The 17,563-nt window shown below is 35.6% G+C and overlaps 2 protein-coding genes across 6 annotated transcripts in view; one reads left to right on the forward strand and one right to left on the reverse strand.

The window, feature by feature from the left end:
- si:ch73-127m5.1 overlaps positions 1-17,563 on the forward strand; it is an 80,548-nt gene extending 62,985 nt beyond the window's left edge. The window contains exons 10-16 of one of the 5 annotated variants that reach the window (XR_015504368.1): positions 5,599-5,740; positions 6,746-7,027; positions 8,553-8,675; positions 9,305-9,585; positions 12,013-15,511; positions 15,660-15,754; positions 17,135-17,563. Coding sequence is in view for 2 of the 5 variants with exons in the window: in XM_087276737.1 (XP_087132863.1) it covers positions 5,599-5,740; positions 6,746-7,027; positions 8,553-8,675; positions 9,305-9,585; positions 12,013-12,347 (1,163 nt within the window). In the remaining 3 variants the exon portion in view is untranslated. Of the gene's footprint in view, positions 1-5,598; positions 5,741-6,745; positions 7,066-7,583; positions 8,327-8,552; positions 8,676-9,304; positions 9,586-12,012 lie in introns of those variants that run through there. The other 4 variants (XR_015504369.1, XR_015504367.1, XM_087276737.1 and 1 more) reach the window with 4 other exon arrangements.
- On the reverse strand, positions 2,956-4,245 carry LOC101885436 (cannabinoid receptor 2-like). Its single transcript, NM_001443469.1, has 2 exons — positions 4,177-4,245; positions 2,956-4,098 (listed from the first exon to the last, which is right to left on the reverse strand). The coding sequence occupies exon 2, from the start codon at positions 4,082-4,084 to the stop codon at positions 3,131-3,133; it is 954 nt and encodes a 317-aa protein (NP_001430398.1). The 5' UTR covers positions 4,085-4,098; positions 4,177-4,245; the 3' UTR covers positions 2,956-3,130.

Below are 17,563 nucleotides of genomic sequence, written 5' to 3' on the forward strand. Positions count from 1 at the left end.
CTGGATTTATTTGCATCATTATGCAAAACATCATTATTTAGTGTATATTTAAGTAAATAGGTGGCACAGTGGCTCCGTGGTTAGCACTTTCTCCTCGCAAAAAGAAGGTTACTGGTTTGAGTCCCAGCTGGGCCAGTTGGCGTTTCTGTGTGGAGTTAGCATGTTCTCCCTCTTCCTCTCGGTGCTCCGGTTTCCCCCACAGTCCAAAAACATGCGCTATAGTAGGGCTGGGCGATTAATCGAAAAGTACTTTAAAAAATCAACATTCAGAGCCTATAATCGATCTAATTTTTCCAGGTCCATATTTTTGAATTACTTTCCCTAGCGCATGTGGAGTCATGTGACCCCACTCTGTTAAGGCTGATTTATACTTTTGCATCGAACACACAGGTACTACTTTACAGGTTGCACGTTTGCATTACATTGACGATGATTGGAAGCTGAGCCAGATATACCTTGAGACGGCATATTTTCTATTTCGATAAAATTATTTACATTCAAAATTAGAATTTCTATTTTTGAAAACATTGAAAATAATTTATTTTGTTTCCAAAAGTGCAAGTTGTTTATTTTCACTTTTTTATAAGAAAAAATGACTTGGTTTTAGGCAATGTGTGATTTAATTTCAGCTGTTCAATGTTGATGAATAGATTATCATAGATAGTAGATAGTGTGTGTTTCCTTCAATTATTTTAAAGTAAAGTAATGCACCCTTCATTCAAAAATCTCTCACTTGTAGTATGTGATATACAGTTATATACTGTACAAAACTTATCAGTGAACCATGAGGCCAAAAAACAAAAAATAAACTAATAAAATAATCATCCATTAATTATGATTGAGTATTGGTTATAGGCCAAATCACCCAACCCTACGCTATAGGTGAATTGGGTAAACAAAGTTGGCTATATTGTATTTTGGGTGTTTTCCGGTACGGCTGGAAGGGCATCTGCTACGTAAAAAATATGCTGAAATAGTTGGCATTCCACTGTGGCAACCCCTAATAAATATGGGACTAAACCAAAGGAGAATGAATGAATGAATGAATGAATGAATGTTTAAGTAAATTTCTCATGGAAATTGATTTTTCTTACAGCTGGTAAATGGTGTTTTATTCTAATATTTAAAAGTCAACATTTTTAGGTAAAACAGTATATTTATAATTTCATAGAAATTATATATTAAATAAATGTTTTTCTGATTATATGTGACTAAATTTAACAATAAATGTTAGAATGATTTCTGAAGACTGGAGTATAATACACAAAATTAAAACACTGCCATCACATTTTAAAAAATGTACACAAAACTACTCATATAAATGTTGATATTAATGTCAGTTTTTGATTGTAAATTTGTTTTTTTTTTGTTTTTTTTTATAAATACCTCCTTATTTGTTCTCTATGTCTTACAATAGCGACTTTATATGTTGTGTAATTATGTGTTTATTTCTGACAATGCAACTTTTTTGTTTTCTTCTCAGAATTCAGTTCAGTTCAAGTTTATCTGTATAGCGCTTTTCACAATAAGGATTGTTTTTAAGCAGCTTCACAAAAGGTGAACATTATTGCATTAAAATCAAATTTGGAAAAGTTAAGATTATTAGTTATCATAACTATATTAGTTTCTAATAACTTTAACTAATTAACTAGTAACTTATAGCTTTTAACAGTTAAAGTTATTATATACAGTTGAAACCAGAAGTTTACTTACACTGTATAAAAAGGCACATAACCGTTTAAAAAAGGTCTAATGTTAATGTGACTATATTTTTCTCTTCAAGGTAGGTGAGGATTATCAAATTTGTTTCTGTTATGCTTAATAGCAGAATAATGAGAGATATATTTTTAAAAAAATTGTTAACTTTTCTTGAAAGTCAAAAGTTTACACACAAAAAGATTATTATGCCTCTGAAAAAGATCAGATGATGGTGTCAAGGTTTTGGATGTTTCTGATTGGCTAATTGACAACATTTAAGTTAATTGGAGGCACATTTTAAACACACTGCTTCCTTTTGTGACAATATGGGAAAATCAACCAGCCAGAATCAACAAAAAAGCCAGATTACAATTTGTAAGAATAATTTTTGCAGACATGTCCTGTGGTCTGATGGAACTAAGATCGAACTGTTTCGCCATAATGACCAGTGTTACATTTGGAGGACCAAGGGGAAATCTTACAACCCTGGGAACACCATCCCAACTGTGAAGTATGGGGGCAGCAGGATCATGTTGTGGTGCTGTTTTGCTGCAGGAGGGATTGGTGCACTTCACAGCATAGATGGAATCATGAAGAAAGAACATTATGCAGAAATACTGAAGCAACATCTCAAAACATCAGCCAGTAAATTAAAACTTGGGCACACATGGGTCTTCCAAAAAAAAAAAAAAAAACATGACCCTAACCATAATGCCAAATTAGAGTGAATGTTTTAGAGTGGCCATCACAAAGCCCTGGACTCAATCCTATAGAGAATTTGTGGGCAGATTTGAAAAAGCTTTCTTGTTACACCAATTCTGTCAGAAGGAATGGGCCAAAATTCTTTCAAACTATTGTAAGAAGCTTGTGGAAGGATACCCAAAATATTTGACCAAAGTTATACAGTTTAAAAGCAAAGCTAAAAAAATATCAAGGAAATGTATTTAAACTTTTGACTGACTAAAAAATTTATTTTAAAAAATCTCTTAAAAACATTCTCTCATTATTTTGCCATTTAGCATATGTAAGTCATTTAGGTGATCCTAACGGACCTAAAGTAGTAAACGTTTAGTATAATTTACCATCAGACATTTTTAAAAAAAATGTTTACGTTCCCGTTTTTTAGAGTGTATGTAAACTTCTGGTTTCAACTGTGTATACAGTTAACCTGCAGTTGTATAGTATATAGTTGATATCTATGTGTACATGTTCAATGAAGTGTATTTATGTATTAAGTCAGAAGACAGCGACATGTTTGCTAATTAAAGTTAATATTTATTCAAGGGAAAAAATATTTATTTAAAATATAACACAGTAAAAAATCTGATTTACAAGCTGATCTTGAATATGTTTGCTTCCTCGTCACCCTCAGATCCTTCTTTTGTTTTTTTACAGATTCAAAAAATGCTATATATGCAAAACTAACATCATATTACTTACTACAACCTGGTCTGGGTAATCTACAACCCATGCATTTCCCTAAAACATTCAGTAATGATTTCAGTGCTGCACGTAGCTCACGACAGCGCAAGGAGTACAGCAGCGGGTTGATGCCTGAATTCAGCAGACATAATACGCTGCAAAAAGCAAATGCCCTTTTCTGTGGTTTTGAAAGCTCTGTCGTAACTACATCTGTCATCATAAACGAAAGCACAGGCAGCCAGCACACCAACAGAATCAGCATAATACAGGCGAACGTCTTTGCCAGATGAACGTCCACACGAATGCGTGCTAGTCCTGGATGTTCTGCACACATGTTAGCTTCGTGTTTATGAGCCCACCATACAATTAGACCGTAAGCTAGCAGAATGAGAAACAGAACCACCAACACAAGACTGGCAAAGAATGCTAGGTAGCTACGATCCACGTATGGAAAGAGATTGGAGCATGATGGAGAATCTTCACAACTCCATCCCATCAGAGGAAGGAAGGATATGAGAGCAGCCATGATCCATAATGCCAAAATGCACACCAATGTTTTTTTAACTGTGAGCAGAACTTTATAAGTGCCAGCCTTGTATATTGCGTGATAGCGATCCACTGCCATCACAAGCAGACTTCCAACCGATCCCGTAAATGCTGTGGACACGCCACCAAGTTTAAGAAGAAACTCTGCTCTCTGAAAGTAGAAATCCTCATTAAAAAGGTGGAAATTGAGGAAGTTGATGGTGAAACAGCAGCAAGCAATGGTGTCAGCCAATGCCAAGCTTCCCATAAACAGGTACGACGGCTGTCTTCTTAAGTTTCTAGAGCAGACGATCACAAACAGGACGAGAGCATTGACCATGAGGCTGAGCGGAGCAATCAGCAGACAGATCGTACCTATGGCCACCTTCTCTGAGCTGCTGAGCACCATGTAGATGTTATCACAGGAGGAATTCATCATCCTTATTGCTAAATCTGTAGAGAAAAACAACATGGTAGATGGTATTAGGTTTCTACAGTGTGCTGTTAGCTACTTTTGTAGTTTTTACTTACTTTAATAGTTTATGATGTGTGCTGCTTCCGTGTGCTGTCTGTTGGCTGGTGTCTGTAATCTAGATTGTTGCGTGTTGCACGAAATGCAACAGTTTCCTTTATGGTTTTGAAAATGATTGGTCAAGCCCAAAAAACGTTTAAAAACCACTTGTTGCTAAGCAGGTGTTGAAAAATAATTTAAGTTTAACAAGTTTTTTTTTTAAAGGTTTTCACTTTTTTACAGTTATTGAGAGACAGACAGACAGACAGACAGACAGACAGACAGACAGACAGACAGACAGACAGACAGACAGACAGACAGACAGACAGACAGACAGACAGACAGATAGATAGATAGATAGATAGATAGATAGATAGATAGATAGATAGATAGATAGATAGATAGATAGATAGATAGATAGATAGATAGATAGATAGATAGATAGATAGATAGATAGATAGATAGATAAGAAGGCGGACGGACGGACAGACAGACAGAGAGGTAGACAGACAGATAAATATTTAGAGATAGACAGACAGAATAACAGACAGACAGACAGACAAACGGACAGATAGAGACAGACAGACAGACAGACAGACAGACAGACAGACAGACAGATAATTAGATGCAGACAGACAGACAGACAGACGGACAGATAAATAGACAGATACAGACAGACAGATATATAGATAGATACAAACAGACAGATAAATAGATACAGACAGGCAGACAGACAGACAGATAGAGACAGACAGACAGATACAGACAGACAGACAAACAGACAGACAGACAAATAGATACAGACAGATAAACAGATAGAGACAGACAGATAAATAGATACAGTAAGACAGACAGATAAACAGATAGAGACATAAATACAGACAGACAGACAGATAAATAGATACAGACAGACAGACATATAGATAGATACAGATAGACAGACAGATAAACAGGCAGACAGGCAGACAGACAGACAGAATGACAGACTTTTCTTAAACGTGTACAATTGTCAGACAAATAAAACTTTTCCTTAGTAAACATTTGAGTTGTTAAGTGCAAACTATCTGAATTACAAATATATATATATATAATTTTTTTGGTCTCATATATATATATATATTGTTTTCTTAAGCAACTGTTTTAAAAAAATACTAATGTTGTTTCGTTGAAAAATAATTCTTAATTGAATTTAAACAAATATTGCTTAAGGGGGCTAATAATATTGACCCTAAAATCAAAACAATTAAAATCTGCTTTTATCCTAGCAAATAAAACTTTCTCCAGAAGAATAAATAATATAGGAAATATTGTTAAACATCATTTGAAAAAGAAAAAACATTTCAACAGAAAGGCATATAATTTTCACTTTAACCGTACACTCTAAATGACGTGAGAGAATCTAACTCATCTCTCTGTTTTTATTGTTGTTTTGTTTGTTTCAGGGCCTCTGGTTCGTCTGGCAGGTGGTGACAGTAGGAAGGAGGGCCGGGTGGAGGTGTTTCTTAATGGCGAATGGGGCAGCGTATGTGATCACGGCTGGAATGATGTCAATGCTGCCGTCGTCTGCAGACAGCTCGGATTCAAGTAAGGAGACATTTTACCTCAAAATAGCTTAAAGTCATTCTATGATCAGTAGGAATATTTCTAGAAAACTTCAAGAGGCACAGCATAAAATTGCATCTTAAAAAAGTACATAACTTTTTCAAAAGACCACTTCAAAAAGTCATTGACTAGCTAAAATTGTGTTGCATCCCCCTGTTGTGAGCCCAAGTGAACTGTTCAGATTTACCACATTTCCTTTATATTAGTGGCTGTTTTTGACCCATTGACTTCCATTATAATGACATTTTTTATTGCAAAGCCGTGACAGCATATAATCATGCATTCTTGATTGTTGGTGGTTTTCCCTGTTGGGAAGAGGTAAAATGTGTCATTTTTACAGTTGAACGTCAGTTGCAGTTAAAAAGAAAACTATGAACATAGTAAAAGGGTAGTAAATAAGAGTGTAATGTTTTGTGTAGTGTTTTTTTTACATTTTCAAAGCATTTTCCCAAAATATGTGTCAAAATAAGATTTGTCACCAGAAATCATTGCATTTTCTAAACACACAGAGAAAGTTGTGGCCAAATTAAGACTCAAAATCACCCCAGAATGGATCAAAACATCCCCAACAGCATTTTTTTTGTACTAGCAATTGTACCTAGCCTATATAAAGCCTTTATTTGTGCACTTGTTTTAATGTTCTGTGTTGCTAGGGAACACTAATCAGTTTCAATTGATAAATGCAGGTGAGTTATGTTTGTCAACCTGCTGTTACAGGCTCTAAATGCCATCAATGATGCTGGGTTGATTACATTGGCCAGTGTTGTGTTAGTTGCATTATCTTCATATTGAATAACTAAAATAATCCTTTATGATCATAATTATAATCTAGACATTCCTTTGTGAAGACTATTAATTCAGTGTCATTATGCATTTTTTTGCCATATCAAATATCTGCTGTTGGTTTTAGCTGTACAATGGTCCCCTATAGGTTCTGTTGTTAAACCTGATGAGTTCTGAGTTGATTTTCATTCCTCTCTCTGGCAGTGGGGAATCAAAAGCACGTCCGATGGGATATTTTGGAGCAGGTAAAGGCACCATCCATCTGTCCAATGTGAGATGCACTGGGAAGGAGTCTCTCCTCGGCGAATGTCCTTCTAAAGGACAGGACAGCCATGTTTGTAAGCATGGTCAGGATGCAGGTGTGGTGTGTGATTATGAGCCGGAGCCCGAGGCTGACGTTGCAGTTGTGGGCACACACACCTGCGGGCTCAGAGCCGGAGCCGAAAGACGCAGCAAGAGGATTGTTGGAGGTTACAAATCTCTCAGGTACACCGTCAGACACAATGAAGATACAATGTACTCAAGTACAACTTATTTTATAACCTACAAGGATTAGTGCAAGTTAAATATTAATAATGTCATCAAATATAGTTATAAAAATTATAGTTGTTTACTAAGAGCTTCCTGTATCCTCTTATCTGTAAATCAAATATATACTCTTGTATAAAACAGACTATATAAAGATAAATAAAGACAGACTATAAAAGATAATATAAGAAAATAATATATACTTTTAATATTATAATATTATATATATAATTCAAATGGGCCAAACATTTTTAAAACATCAAATTTAAAAAATATAAAATATTAATATAAAAAAAAAACAATTCCATTTTTTTTTTATATTTTGAGAATTTATTTTAAAATTGAAAATATTGTCTGCGGTACTAAAAGTACTGAGGTATTAAAATAGCTAAATATATATAAAATAATGTTCTCCCCTTGTTGGCTTGGGTTTCCTCTGGGTGCTTCGGTGAATTGGGTAAGCTAAACTGTCCGTAGTGTAATGTGTGTATGAGAGTGTATGGGTGTTTCCTAGTGATCGGTTGCGGCTGGAAGGGCATCTTTTGCATAAAACATTTGCTGGATAAATTGGCGGATCATTCCGCTGTGGCGACCCCTGATTAATAAAGGGAAGCCGAAAAGAAAATGAATGAATGAATGAATAAATATATAAAATAAAAACAATTAAGTCAAAGTTACAGTAGTTAAATTAAAGCTAAACATAACAAAAAAATAAACATTACAGAAACAATATTATTACTAAGACTTAAAATTGTATTAAAATGTTACTTTTTCATTCATTCATTCAGCACGGTTTTAGATGTGATATGTTAATGTAAAGAGTTAACCAGATATCGTACAAGCCCAACACAATAAAATACATATTTTGCAAGCTAGAAAAAACAAAGAGGCAACCTATTTAATCTTACTTACAACTTGAGGTCTGAAGGAAGAAGAAACTGGTGCATATGAACTGTGTTACTGACAAAAAGTCCTGTCAAGGTCTGACAAAGTCATATACATATTTTCATCAAATAGTCTTTGCTGATCCTTCTATTAATTATCAGAAAATTCACTCATTAATGTTTACTCATCTTCAGTCATATTCCATCCCACAAGCACCCGCACTCTGCTAGTGTTTGAGGGGAAAGGCACTTTCAGGTTTTACCGGATCCGGCACTTCATATTTGGTATTGCTTCGTGTTGAGGCCGATATAAACAGGCAAAAGATCCGGACAAACTACGAATCATTTAATCGACTCTTGAGTCGACGCAGAGAAAAAAAAAATCAATATTTTTAAACAAGGAGCACATTCAGATTTAATCCTCAGATGGATATTTTCAATCACTGGAAAATATGGAAGACATGGAAGGTCATTTTAAAAAACCCATAATACCCATAATACATAATTACTGTTTAATCACAATGTTGACACTCTACTTTCCGTTCACTTACACCTGTGTGTCCTCCTCACCTCTTGTGTTTCTGCATGTGTTTTGACAGGGGTGACTGGCCCTGGCAGGCGTCTCTGTGGCTCAGATCTCAGTCTAAAGGGAACCAGCCTCTGTGTGGAGCAACTCTCATCAACTCCTGCTGGCTGCTCACTGCGGCGCACTGCTTCAAACGGTCAGAGAGACACCTGCTGGACAACAACACAATATCACACACAATGAGCCTCCAAGGCCAAACACCTCTTCAGAATCATCTTTAATTACATGTTTTTCATCAAATCAGAGAGTGCACAAAAACAAGTGGACAATTTAGAAACACATATTTTTAGTCCTAAAAATTATCCAATTAAATTTATTATGACAAGCAAAAAAAAAAAACACTATTTGTTCTGTTAGTGTTCAAATACCAAATATTTTCAGGGCAAGTAAATGGGCATTTTTCTTCATCTGATTAATGGGATTTTTTTTTTCATTTACTTTACCAAAACATATTGAAATATTTGCAGTGTCAATATTAATAAATTCATATTATTTAGGGTCACATTTTTTTGGCATATCAGACATAAAATTCATGTTTTCAGCAGAAATAATAGTACATGTTTGTGTACCGTTTGTATTTACACAATGCTCTATAATGAAACAGTTATGCACAGTTTTATAATGACTAAATGAAGTCTCTACATTGAAACAACTAAATTAACACCAAAGTCACACTGTGGTATAATCAGCAAATTCATGTCTTTTATGAATGAGTGTTTTCATCGATTGAAATGTTGTGATATGAATGAGTGTTTTATTCTGCAGGTTTGGCAGTGACGCGTCCCGGTACGTGGTGAAGCTGGGTGATTACCACACACGTGAGCAGGATGATTTTGAACGAGTTCTTTCTCCAGAGCACATCGAGGTGCACAAGAAGTACCACACTGACAGCTGGGAGCATGACGTGGCTCTGATCCGACTGAAGGGCACTGAGGGAAAGTGTGTGGCCTTTAATCCTCACACCAACGCCGCCTGCCTGCCTGCGCCTGGCAGCAAGTGGGGCAAGAGACCCGCGTCTTGTGTCATCACTGGCTGGGGAATGACAGGTAATGCTTGACATATCACAAAAATACATTTTTAATATATACATTTTTTTGTATATATTTTCAGTGTATTTTACTATTTAGTGTTTTGTTCATGAAAAGTTTTGTGAAAAAAGATTAAATGTTTACAAGTAATATTACATTTTCAAATTATTGTTCCCTATTATAATGTATTTACAAATGTTATTTATTTCTAAATTTCATTTTATTTTAACCTCAGATCATGGTTTTCACAGAAATATTAAGCAACATTTCAGCATATTAAAATTATTTCTGAAGATGATGGTGGAAATCAACTTTGCCATCAGAAGCATAAATTATATAATTAAATATAAATAAATATATGTTATATATTAGCATATATAATAATATATGTTATCAGTGTTATAATATAATATAATATAATATAATATAATATAATATAATATAATATAATATAATATAATATAATATAATATAATATAATATAATATAATATAATATGATATAATATAATATAATGTTGCTTCAATGGAAAAAGGTGGTTTGCCATGTCCAGGTTGGAGGAAAGGATGGAATGTGAGATTGACAGGCAGATCGGTGCACCGGCAGCAGTAATGCGGCCGATCTATCGGCCCATTGTGGTAAAGAAGAAGTTGAACCTAAAGGCAAAACTCTCAATTTACCGGTCAATCTACATTCCTTCTCTCACCTATTGTCATGAGCTTTGGGTCATGAGCAAAAGGACAGGATCTTGGATACAAGCGGCTAAAATGAGCTTCCTTCAGAAGGTGGCAGGGTGCATTCTTATAGATAGGGTGAGGAGCTCTGTTACCCGGGTGAGGACGAGCCGCTGCTCCTCCACATCAAGAGAAGTCAGCTGAGGTAGCTCGGGCATCTGTTGCGGATGCCTACTGGATGCCTACCTAGAATGGTGTTCCAGGCATGTCCCTCCGGGAGGAGGCCTCGGGGTAGACCCAGGACACACTGGAGGGACTATGTCTTTTGGTTAGCCTGGGAATGCCTCGGGATCCCTCTGAAGGAGCTGGAGGAAGTGTCTGGCTGGGGTTCTCTCCTAAGACTGTGACCCCTACGACCCAGCCTCAGAAAAAAGGGAACGTAAATAATAGAATAGAATAGAATAGAATAGAATAGAATAGAATAGAATAGAATAGAAAAATCATATAATATAATATATAAATGATGTGCGTAAAAGTTGCCTTTAACAGTTTTTAGGGCCTAAAATTAACACATTTGGCAAATGTGCCTGAAAATATTATTATAAACACAGATTTACCCAATTTGTTCTGTTTTATGGTTGTAAAAATTATTTGTGGCCATTAAAGTCAAAGTCACTTGGAATAATTATTCAATAATTCTTGTTTTGCTGAATACACTACCTGAAAAAAGTCTTGTCATCTCCAGTTGTAAGATCAACAAATAATAACTTGACTTCCAGTTGGTCATTTGGAATGGTAGAAGGTAGATTTTTTAATGAATCATCTATTTAACTGTATCCCAATCATCACAAATACTGCAGAAGACCTATTTGAACCCGCATGGACCCAAAATTCTCACAAAAATCTGTCAAGTTTGGTGTAGCAAAAATCATGATTTGGGGTTACATTTAGTATGGGGGTGTGCGAGAGATTTGCAGAGTGGATGGCAACATCAACAGCCTGAGGTATCAAGACATTTGCGCTGCCCATTGCATTACAAACTACAGGTGAGCGCAAATTCTTCAGCAGGATAGCGCTCCTTCCCATACTTCAGCCTCAACATCAAATTACCTGAAAGCAAAGAAGGTCAAGGTGCTCCAGGATTGGCCAGCCGAGTCACCAGAAATAAACATTGTTGAGCATCTCTGGGATAACATGAAGAAGGAGGCATTGAAGATGAATTCAAATAATCTTGATGAACTCTGGGAGTCCTGCAAGAGCGCTTTCTTTGCCATTCCAGATGATTTTACTTATAAGTTATTTGAGTCATCACAGAGATGTATGGATGCAGTCATACACAATATTAATTCTTTTTCCACTAACTTTATATTCTACACTGTACATTATTTCTGTTAAGTGACCAGACTTTTGTCTAAGCAAGTCAGACCTTACTGTCCTAATTAAATAAATAAAAAATGAAGGCATGATCATATTTTATTTGGGTAAAATAAGCGTAATCTAGAGGCCTTTGCCTTTCATACTGTATAAGCTATATTTGATACCAAGTAATCAATTAGAAGTCAATTTGTTGTTCCTAAAATCTTGGATAGGCAACAAGACTTTTGTCAGGTAGAGGTACAGTAAAAAGGATACTTTAGCCCTAAAAGAAAGCTGTCTTTTATTGTGTATACAATTTATTTTTTTGCGTTCAACAGAAGAACATGAGTGCCAGAAATGCCATATTTGAGTTGAAATTGGTATTTTATATTTTGTTTTCCCTTTGTTTCTCCAGACACTGAGCATCCCAGCACACTTCTTCAGGCCTGGGTTCCTCTCCTGCCCTCGTGGCAGTGTAAGAAACGTTACGGCGAGCGTTTCACCAGCCACGACATGTTGTGTGCGGGCAGCATGACCTCTGACCTCAGAAAGCATGCCGACAGCTGCCAGGGGGACAGTGGGGGTCCGCTGGTGTGCCAAGGCGAGGCGGGCCGCTGGGTACTGACAGGGGTCATCTCCTGGGGTCACGGCTGTGGCGACCCCTCATACCCGGGTGTGTATTCACGGGTCAGCCGCTACCTGGGCTGGATTGAACAGGTGACGCACAGCACTGCACCGCTCCAGCACTGAAGCACCTTTCGCTCCCAAAAGCACAGGACTTGCTGAAAGGAAAAATAAGAGCCTGAGAGTGTTCGACACCTGCTGTATGCTTTCAACACCCTGGATCTTAATTCCTAGCTGTACGATTCAATTTCATGTCTTTAGCATTTAGAGATTAGGGTCTTTCCTTACACACAGACTTAAAGCTGAAGTATACTTTGGTTTTTTATGTGTATGTCAAAGGTCATGAGTAGTTGAATGCACAGCTAAACAAAAAAAATTGGATAGTGTTAAAAACCATGCACTCTGGAAAAATGTATGCTTATCTAGTGTCTGTGTTTTTGGCTTTAAAATGTATATTATGTTTTCATTTATTTTTTCCATGGGATCTTAAATATCCTTAAAAAAATCTAACATTTTAAGATCAAAATGTTAGGCCTTACAGAGAGGTATTGCGTGTCTTTAAATTATTTAAACATGATTTTACTAACCCACGTAATGTTAAATGAGACCAACATCATGGTATAGTTCTTCTGTTTATTTTCCAACTCTGAAATAGTGGCCTGCATCAGCATTGATATCTTGTGGACAAACTTAAAAGTGCAAATTTTTCCAAAACAATCCTGAATATCCCAAAAAGTGAAGCGGAAATATTTTGATCACCCCCTGGTGGCTGGCAGCAGTATAGGTCAGAAATACAACTCTCTCCATTCATTCATTCATTCATTCATTCATTCATTTTCCTTCAGCTTAGTCCCTTATTTATTAGGGGTGGCCTCAGCGGAAAAAAACACCAACTATACCAGCATATGTTTTACGCAGCGGAAGTCATTCCAGCAACAACCCAGTACTGGGAAACACTCATACACTCTCGCATTCATACACACACACTATAGCCAATTTTAGTTCATCCAGTTCACCTATAGCACGTGTTTGGACTATGGGGGAAACCAGATATGTGGATGCCCTTCCAGCCGCAACCCATTTCTAAGAAACAACCATACACTCTCGCATTCACTCATTCTTTGGACTGGGGGAAATTTGGAGCACTCTGAGGAAATCCACGTGAATACGGAAAATACATGCAAACTCCACACAGAAATGCCAACTGGCCCTGCCGAAACTCGAACCAGCGACCTTCTTGCTTTTAGGCAACAGTGCTAAGCACTGAGCCAACGTGCCACCCCCAGTCCCTCTCCATGTAAATCAAATATCCCGTCAAATATTCATTTAACCTGTTTTTATCAGGATGATGTTGGTTTTCCAGATATATCTGTCAATTCTCCCCAAATATTTGCGAAACGATTACAATTCGATTTATTTCAGTGGCATATCGATGAGTTTATTCAATATATTACATGCCTATTATACACAATTTAGTTTTTTAAAATTCCCAGTAAAGAAAAATAAATAATAGAAAACTATGATTAACAACAATGATGTAATCAGACAATATTAGTTCAACTCAGCATTTACTGTTCTGAATGACAAAATTATCATGCACTATATTCTAGGGCTGCACGATATTGAAAAAATTGAACATTGCGATATTTTATTAATCTGTGATATATATTGCAATATTAAACAATTTCACCAGATGAATTGAATATCTCTATTTGGTAAAAATGGGCTATATGCACACTGACTTTTCAATTTCAGCCAGGCAGCCCGGCAGCTTCCGGTGACCTGTCTTTCCATAACAATATTGTCACGTATAAAATCTGATTTCTTTAAAATTAGCGATCTTCACTGCCTGATAGATGTATGATATTAAGTGGGTCTCAGATCGAACAAGATGCACTGCATTTAATTCCCCCAAAATTAAATTAATTTATAAAATTTATAATTGTTGGGATTGGAATGCGTGTGCATCTTCATAAAATATAATAAACAAATTCAATGTAGATAAATACAATAAAGAAACAGTTACAATTGAAATAAACAGCATTTTATCGTTTCCCGTGTCTAACAGTATTTAAGTACAGTAATTGAATAATAAAAATTAAAATAATTCAATAAAATTAATGGTTATTGATGTTAATAACAGCACAAGTTCTTAGGCCTGAACACTTTTAAAGTCAAAATGACATTAAAATAATAGGATACATGCAGAAGGACTTTTAATTTTTAGTAACCTTGGTCAAACGCTTCCGGTGAACTGTATGTGGTTACAAAATTGGCATGTTTAAGGTCTGTTTTCTTTAAAAATCAATGATCTTCACTGTCTTTAAAATATGACGATTTATTTTAAGTTTCAGCGCTAGCCTGTTGATCCAGACAGGCGCAGGGTCATTTTTACGCTTGAACAACTAAATGAATGAAGTCTATTTAACTGATTATATTTGAATTACATTACAACATTGATGCTGTCAAAGGAATGGTAAAAATTGAAAAAAAGTCACATTAACCGTTCACCAGAAGTTAATCAGTATGGAAAGAAACACTAGCTGTGCATATACCCTATACATTATAATCCATTGCATAACCTGCAATGGCATTATTACGAATGATCACATTGTGATATCAATGCTGAAACTATATATGGTGCAGCCCTACTAAATGCAGTCCTTAACGTACCAACACACACCCCAAAAACTGAGGTATACTTTAGGCTTGAGTCTATGATTTTTTACTCTACAACACTAGAATAACCAGTGTGATACTAAAGAGACATTTCACCTCAAAAGCTAATTTTTGTGCTATCTTACTTAACTATAGTATTTTCATTTTAAGGTGAACTTTCCCTTTTAAAGGAGTGTATGGCGTGTGATTCTACTGTGCATTTAAAATGAGTAGTGCCGTCCAGAGGCTGCAGTGCATGTTAATGTATGTATTGTATTTAAAAGCCATTCAATGCAGCTGCCCAGGCCTTCTGCATGGTAGAGAATGTTAGCATAAGCTCTGCAAAAGTAGGTTTATTTCTTATCCTGTGGGGCGGAAGAAAACCGAATGGATTCAGCTATCCTCGTTTAACAGAAGGCTTGAACTGCTGTGAGGAAACATTTTCAGTGTTGTGGATTAGACAAGAAAAACCAATCATGTTTAGATAGCGACAGTCGAAGTGATCTTTAAAGCCATGCGTCTATGTCAAGTTTGTGTTTTTTTAATCATGTACAGAACATCATGATATTGAGCAGCTCTTTGAATTGGCATTCAGTATCGATGCATTACAGCTCTTGAAGATAAATGACTCGGTATGTTTGTTTTGTTTCGTCTCAGTAGAAGTTTTAGGACATAAATGGCATTTTAGAATCATAATAGCGAATAACCTTGTGTGACTTTTATCTTATTTGTCATGGTGATTTACAATATAGCCTAATGTATGTCATTTTGTAAATGCAGTACGGCAGTCGTTCATAAGTCTTGTCCATCAAAAGGATCAAATCAAGAGGAGATTTTCATTTCGTGCTGAAAGGACACAGGTGGCTTGGTTGACGGTGTGTAAAGAGATTTTATTTTGTAGCAACTACTGTTCCTGTACTTTGTTGTGTGTACTATGTGTTTTCATCCAGTGGGTGGCGATATTGTGTTTTTTTTTTTTTTACTTTTGTTCTGCGCTGTATCTAGAAAAGGTCCTTCAATCTGTTACTTCAAACCCATTTGGGGTCTCTTAACCAACTCCATCCAAACTACAGAACAGAACTTTAACGATACTCATGTAAAATATTGTGTTTTTGTGTTTCATCGAAGAGTAATATGTAAGAAACAAGGGCTCTTAAATTGCTACATAGAAAGTGAAATCACAGATAAATACATGGCTCGGAATGTAAAAAGGCCAAGATTTGTAAGGTCAGTGTAGACTATTGGTGGTGATAGCACATTTAGATTTGATGCAGTCTATTTCCAGTTGTGCACACTAGCTGAGAGGGTAATATTTAAAAGAACATTTTATGGAAGTCTAAATTGTTATCCTGTTGGCTATGATATTTTTATATGGGTATGAATGCCTAGTTTTATTTACTCACTAATAAAACCAATATTGCTCTCAAAAACACTCATTATGCTGCAAAATATGATATAATACACCAAAGTTACTCTTAAAATGCCATTCTTAACATTTGAATGAATCAGACTGCTTTATAATTCATCTACAGTCCTCAGCATAGTTGAGTACATCCCATTTTGAAAATGAATATTTTGATTCATTTCTCAGTGAATATAGGTGGTATTTTGGTGCATTAAAACCAGCTGATTTATTAAACAGATATATTTATTAAAATATTATTTTAGTCACCAAACATATTTAGAAATTTAAAGAAAATACAAATAATTTCAAGCAAAATATTGCAAAACAAAATTACAACCCACAAAATTTCAGCTAAATCTTTTTATTAATTTATTTATTACTTCTTGATTTTTCCTCTTTTTTAAATTTGTATTTAATATTTTTCTATAACATAAATTTGGCTGTACTAGTTTATGGATCGTAATCATAAGTTATTTTGTTAGATAAGTTTCAGATTTGGCTTCAGTACTGATTAATGTATATGCACAAATATAATTTTGTTTTGCTTCCTATTAAACATGAATTGAAAAGACAGATTTGTGAGGGGTGTATGTATATATGCTGAGCACTGTATATTGTTGGGTAAATTCTAATATTCAGACATCGCCTGTTAAATTAGTTAAAAGGTATATATTATTCATGTATTCTTAATGTAAGTGGAGCCATGCCTTCCGATTTGCCTGCATAAAAATCAGTAGGCCTACTCATTTTCATGATGGATTTTTCAAGAAACAGGAACAGTTTTGGTTTAGATCTCAAAGTGCTTCATTAGTTGTTGTTTTTTTTCTTTTTTTTTTTTTTTGCTTAGTAGGTCTCATAGGGACATTCTGGAGATGTTTTAAATGGAAACTGGACTACTGTATGTTGAGCGCTTCTCCTCTCTGAAGACAAAATTCTTTCTGTGTTTTGGATGGTGCCTGCTTAAATCTTCAAAAGCCATTGTCAAAGTGAACTCCACTGGCCTGTCGGTGACTGCTCAAAGTGGCCAATCACTGCATCAGAGCTCTGGGACTCTTCATCAAGGGCCGTGATGAGAAGGAGCTCATCTTTCTGACACACTAGAAAGGGTTGATGTCTGTTGCATGTCACGCAAGCATCTGTTTGTACGTTGATGTTTTCAATCATTGCCAAGTTTTTGGTTTTCTGTAAAAAACAAACAAAAAAACAAAACAAAAATGCTTTAAATATTTTCATGTGTGACAAGTGCCAAAATAAAGTGACCTCTTCTTGTGGCAATGTA

Source organism: Danio rerio, chromosome 12 (genome assembly GCF_052040795.2).
Source record: "Danio rerio strain M-AB ecotype USA chromosome 12, GRCz13ab, whole genome shotgun sequence".
NCBI classification, from domain to species: domain Eukaryota; kingdom Metazoa; phylum Chordata; class Actinopteri; order Cypriniformes; family Danionidae; genus Danio; species Danio rerio.

Bases quoted from the DNA above. Each gene is read 5' to 3' on its own strand.
- LOC101885436 (NM_001443469.1), bottom strand. From the start codon at position 4,084: ATGATGAATTCCTCCTGTGATAACATCTACATGGTGCTCAGCAGCTCA.